The 5,943-nt window shown below is 41.0% G+C and overlaps 1 protein-coding gene across 1 annotated transcript; it reads right to left on the bottom strand.

The window, feature by feature from the left end:
* Nucleotides 1–432: 432 nt before the first annotated feature.
* LOC107159906 (non-histone chromosomal protein HMG-17-like) lies at nt 433–2,526 on the bottom strand. The gene is made up of 2 exons (XM_048787858.1): nt 2,485–2,526; nt 433–906 (listed from the first exon to the last, which is right to left on the bottom strand). The coding sequence occupies exons 1-2, from the start codon at nt 2,524–2,526 to the stop codon at nt 574–576; spliced, it is 375 nt and encodes a 124-aa protein (XP_048643815.1). The 3' UTR covers nt 433–573.
* Between the last annotated feature and the right edge of the window lie 3,417 nt (nt 2,527–5,943).

Raw genomic sequence — 5,943 nt, 5'->3', positions numbered from 1 at the left:
TACCAGAGCAAAAAACTACTATAAAACTCAATGGTATCTTCATTTGATGCTCTGTACAGGGTAAGTTTCACATTTAGCATGTTGTTTAACAATTTTTCATGAGCCAACCCTAACTTTAAGATTTATCAGCCAGAAAATCCAGAATTTAGGAAAGGAACTGCTGCTCCTTTGAGGGACACTGGAAAGTATGTATTAGTAAAACCAACTTCCGGGTGGGGGATCCGGTCTCAATCCATCTCTGGGTTTAGGGGAGTTAAGTCCATGCTGATTGCAGAGAGAAGGAGGACATAAAGATGAAGGTTTTTTTGGCCAAGGTGGCTCCTGGGAGTTGAGAGTAAGTCTTTCAAAACTAGCAGGGAAAGGTGTCCCAGGCAATGCCCCAGCAATCCAGCTTCGGAGTCATTCTATTAATGACATATTCTCCTCCCCCCCCAAATAAAAACGAAATGCTAACAACATAGCTTTAAAAAAAAAAGTAAAACAAAATTCTGTATTTTTATAAACTTGACTAAAAAATAGTATTCCAAACCGTACAGTCAGCAGAAGTTCACAATTATTGAAAATGCACACACTTCACTTGGCATCTCCAGCACCTTCAGCTTTCTGTGTCGTCTGTTCTAAATGAAAATCTTCATTTTCTGCAGGGTTATTCCCATCCTTACCAGTGTCAGTTTCTCCCTCTTTCCCTTTGGATACCTTCTTTTCCTTCTTTGCAGGGGTCTTTTTAGGCTTGGGCTCTGGCTTCGGAGGAGCAGGTTTAGCAGACAACCTTGCAGATCTTCTCTCTAGTTGGTCCTTCACCTTGGCTTTACCTTCAGCATACTCTTCAGCCTTTCTCTTGGGCTTGGTGGAAACTATGGCAGCGGGATTTAGACTCTGGGATACAAGCACGAGGCTTTGCTCGGTCTGGGGATCGTTCTCGCCTCTTCATTCTGCTCAGAGATCTACTACTGACGTTTTGATTTGCTCTTCAATATTTTCTCTATTCGCATGTGGGTTCTGCCACTGCCTCTTCAGTAAGAAAGAAATGTCACTGGAACTCTAGTGGCGGTTGCATCTGGCTGCCTGATAGCATTGGACCACTAGATCGCATGCTTCCTCTAGCAACTCTTGCACAATTGTAGGAAATATTGCTCAGACTTCATGATGGAAAGGAAGCGTTTAAAAAGAAAGACTGTGTTGGAGCCATTTTATTTACGGAGTCTATTGATTTCGTTGTTTGATTTCAATATTTTCTTTGTTATCATGTATTTCCTGCCCTGGCACATTAGGAAAGAAAGATCTGTGATTATTGTACGTACATTATTATTGCATTTGACTGCAAGGTAGCGTGGAACCACTAGAGGGCATGCTCTCTCTAGTAACTCTCCATAGTAGGAAGGGAAGCGTTTAAAAAGAAAGAAAGAAATGAAGACTCTCCGGGTGAATTTTGCCTATGGGGTCTGAGCGAGTATGTATTCCAGAGGTTGTTAAGAATGTAGGAAAGTAGCTGTTTGAGCAGGGAGAAAGTGAAGTACAAAATGATACTTTCTTCAGACCTTAATCTTAACTAAATATTTGAAAAGCAAAAACATTTATTAGTGACATCCCCTCTGTCCCATCTCCACCCATAATAGATTATTATGTGGACAATAAAGAGTAGTGATCAGGGCCATGGATCTGGTAGGAGACAACCTCTGGTCAAAATTTTGCTCTGTTACTTACTGGGTTTTAGACTTTAGTTTCCTCATATGCAAAACAAGGGGAACAGTACCTACTTCATAGAGTTATTGTGACAAGAAAATAAGTTAAACAATTAAAATATAATTTTTTTCTTGAGGCAATCAGCTTCATGATGGGTTTCCTCATTAACTGAAAACTAAAAGTGTTTGGAATAGGATCTGGTACATGGTAAGTTCCATGTAAATATCTGCTACTACTACTTCCTTTGCTACTACTAATGCTGCTTGTGTGACTCACTCATTCCTGCTGTCAGGGTGTTTAATGGGATGGTGTTAGGGCAAAGTGATGTTGTAGTAGAACTGAGGTAGGTGTCCCAGAGTTGGGAATGAGGTAGGAGGAACCAGCTGATAGGGAGGAATGGAGTAAGGGATGATGGGAGACATGCTTTGGAGAGCTAGCTCCCTGGACGGGACTGAATGTATAAGTGAGTGCTGAAGACTTCATCCTCTCTTGTAATTCTGCACAGTCCCCTTTATAACTTTATATTATATAGCTTTTTGTAGAATTAAGAAACCCAAACCAACTGCCTCTTCACCCTGTATGTTTTGAGCAGTGGTCATTTGCTAGGCACTAGCTAAATCCTTTGTATGAATTGTCTCATTAAATCTTCATACAACCCTCCAAGGTAGGTAATATGGTTTTCTATATCTTACAGATGAGGAACACAGACATAGGGAGGGTAAATTCAACTTTATCTACTATTTATAAAGTGTCACTATGTTAGAATAAAAGATAATAACTAATGAACTCACTGTAGCCTACCTCTGCACCTTCATTACAAAAAGAGGGACTCTCCATATTCATCTTAATATTCCAGACATTCAGATATAATCATAATGCTGCATTATTTCATGCCTTAGTGCCTTTGCACACTCTGATCTTTCTGCCTCGAATAACTACAAGACTTAAATATTCCTTATATGCTTTGTCAGTGTTGCAGAAAATCTCATTTCTGTGCTCCAGAATTTTTTCATAGGTCCTTCTTCCTCTACTATAGAACTTTGCCTGAGAAGCTCAAGTGGAAACAGTCTCTTCCTTCTCTTTTTTTGCCACACCTGCATAGAGTACAGTGTGATATTATGCCTCTTCCACTGTACTGAAATTATTCACATTCATGTCTATTGGACTTTATCCCTTTACAATAGGCATTGTATTGCTTTCTTCCCCCTGACTCCCAATAATGTTTGAACACAATAAAGACAAATAAAAGGGAATAAGGGATAAAAGAAATGTAAGAATGACTGGTATTACAACCAAGTTTTAATAGTTAAAGCTTATATTGGGAGATAGTTATGATAATATTCACTTAATGAATACTAAATAAATCTAGATTTCAACATTTTTGAAGGTAATTATATATTTACGTCTAATTTTAGTATTATGTTTTGTGAAAACAGTGTGGAAAACCATTTTTGTGAACATATCTGAGTTTTAGGTATATACCCTAAATATTCAAGAAATTACATTTTATTCACACAATATTATACCTTGATATTACAGAACTCACTATGTTAAAAAGTTATTAAATAAGAAGTAACAAAAATTCAGACAGAATAAATAGAAAGGACTAGAAATTAAATTAATTTTTTAAATTATATCAAATATAACTAGGGTTTCAAAAATATTTTCCTTATTGAAGTTTTGTGTCATAGTGGGAACAACAGTGTCTTTCAGTATCTTTTATTTAATTATTTTTCTTTGATGTATTTTTTTCTTCTTTATTTGCTACTGCCACCAAAATCTGCACCTGTGGTGACTCCACATGGGCCAGTGATGTAGGCTTCTTGGTCCACTGCAGCCTCCTACTCAATGTGGCTTAGAGTTTGTGGGTCACCCCTGTACCAATCTGACTGCTGGCAATGACAGGTGTGGGCCAGATGCTCCAGAGCTGTCCGTTTGCAGGGCTAGTTGATTCTGTAGGTGAGTTGTTACATACTCCTTAGCAGATTCCAACTTCCATGGCCACTGTCCTGCTTTAAGTATCTTTTAATACTCTTTTCAGGAATCTTTTACTAGAATGAACCACAGAGCTTGGATTGTATCATACTTATGATTACAGTTTTATTGTATTAAATGAATACAGATCAGAATTAAAGGGATGGGCACATGGGGTAAAGTCTAGAAGGGTCCCAAATATGAAAACTCCATTGACCCCATGTATTTGTCACCTTTCCAGCACTTAATATATGGAAATGCAGAGAGTATTGCCAACCAGAGGAACACTCTGAGTTTTGATGATCAGAGATTTTTTTTGGATTCATTATGCCGGCATGATTGCTCAAATAGTGAGTTTGAATCCTATCTCCAGTATTTCCTCCTTGCCAGGCCTGGTATCTCATGGCTCAGAGCCCCAACACTCTAATCACATGGTTAGTCTTTGAGCATGGGCAGCCCCAACCTGAATCATCTTGTTAGCCTAAATTATCTAGGGCCCACCATGAAGAGACATCAATAGCATACAGTATCAGGGTCCACTATGGACGGCAAAGACACTCCAATTCCTCAGGAAATTCCTAAGAGTTGAAGGTTATCTCCCAGCAACTGGAATAAAGCCCAGACAAATTTCCTTCTTTCACAGATCAGCTGCAATGTTATGCAACATACTGAGAATAAATCAACAAGTAAAGGCATTCTATCAGCTTCTCAGGAACTTCCACTCCTCCCTCAGGATAGGTCCCATAGCATATATGACATGCAAATAATATTAAATCCATAAGATATCATTAAGGACTATTATCCTTAAAATTATAAATAAATGGAGGAGATCCAACATGGCGGCGGGCGCGGAGAGATCAAGTCTCTGACCTCTTCAGCTGCGCGGGCATAGGGAGTCTTAAACCGTCTAAATGCTGTTTGCTCAGGATCACTAGGCAATGCTGAGCTGACGTGGATCTGGGGCGAACAGTCTGGGCCTCTCAGAACACACACCGAGCCTGAATCGGCTGAATTAAAGCTCCCGTTCGCCTGCTTCTCGCAGACAAACTGCTGTGACTCAGCACTAAACAATCCCGCTGAAACAACTGGTCCGCCCTTCTGCACCTACGGAGGTAAATGCCAACTGAGCCTTAATAGGCAGTGGCCACAGGATTGAGACGGGGCTTGGGAGAGCTAGTCAGGACCCACCCGTTGCATTGGTCACCCAGCAAAGGGAAACGAACTGTCGTCATTTGCATGGGATACCACCATGGCAGAGAACTGACGTCACCAGAATGCGGCGGAGGAGATAACTTCATTGAAACCAGCGGCAACAGGTGTGTAACCCCCTAGCCTTCCCTCTCCACACAGCGGGGAAACCTTAAGGGCCCCTCCCAGCTCTCCCGTAAGGGCCCCTCCCAGCTCTCCCATGAGCGCGATAGCCAGACCCAGGGAATCAGGAGTGGTGCGGGACCCACGGTGCGGAACTCCCGGCTACCGCTCTCACCAGTGCTGACAACTGAAGTCTCTTGCACCAGCTATCGGGGGCGTGGCTACCGGAGGGCAAGCAAATTTCGCTGAGCGTTCTCAGCCCCAAGCTCTACAAACTTAGGGTCTAAGGGAATGGCAAACAGGGAGAGTGTGCCCAGTCGTTCATGAAAACAGGGCTCCCGGGAGCAGCAGACCTGGCGTGTAGCCAGTATTTTGGTGAGCGTCACCGGTGAGCGGGGCCTGGCTTGAGGAAAAGTGGGGAAGTGACTAGACACAAGAGAAGGCCCTAGGCACTCAGGATTGGAGACCCGCCCAGTCTGGGAGGAGGAGCTGCTGCACAGTGATTGGTTCCCGCGTATTGAGAGGAGAAGCTTGGCCTGGTGGGCACAGCTCCACCTCCTGGAAGAGAAGTTAATCAAACTCTAAGACTGCATTTATTAATTTTTTTTTAATTTGGGGTTTTTTTCATTTTCATTTTTTTCTTGTTGTTTTTAAAAATTTTTTAATTTTTTTTTAATTTTAATTTTAATTTTTTAATTTTTTTAAAATGTTTTTTCTTTTCTATTTTTTTCTTTTGTCTTTTCATTTCTTTTCAATTTTCTTATTCCCCCTTCCTTGAATTATACCTGCTTACTCTCATTCTCTTTAGTGACTTCTTCCCTTCCCTTCTAATACCTTTCCTCCCAAGCATCAAATAAATTTATAAGAGTAAACAGTAACTCAGCAGTCAAACAGAACAAGAAGTAACATGAGCAGCATGAAAAAGCAAGGAAGAAAAGGAGTACAAACAATGCAGGACAGCCTAAATATTCAGGA

This window comes from Marmota marmota, unplaced genomic scaffold (genome assembly GCF_001458135.2).
Source record: "Marmota marmota marmota unplaced genomic scaffold, marMar, whole genome shotgun sequence".
Classification (NCBI taxonomy): Eukaryota; Metazoa; Chordata; class Mammalia; order Rodentia; family Sciuridae; genus Marmota; species Marmota marmota.
Note: the sequence above shows the minus strand (reverse complement) of the source record. Positions and strands in the feature narration are given on the sequence as shown.

What these genes read in the sequence shown, in the direction of transcription:
- LOC107159906 (XM_048787858.1), bottom strand. Translation starts at nt 2,526, where the DNA reads ATGAATATGGAGAGTCCCTCTTTTTGTAATGAAGGTGCAGAG. An exon ending in TTTGTAATGAAGGTGCAGAG is followed by an intron (nt 907 to 2,484) that starts GTAGGCTACAGT and finishes AACGATCCCCAG; the next exon opens with ACCGAGCAAAGCCTCGTGCT.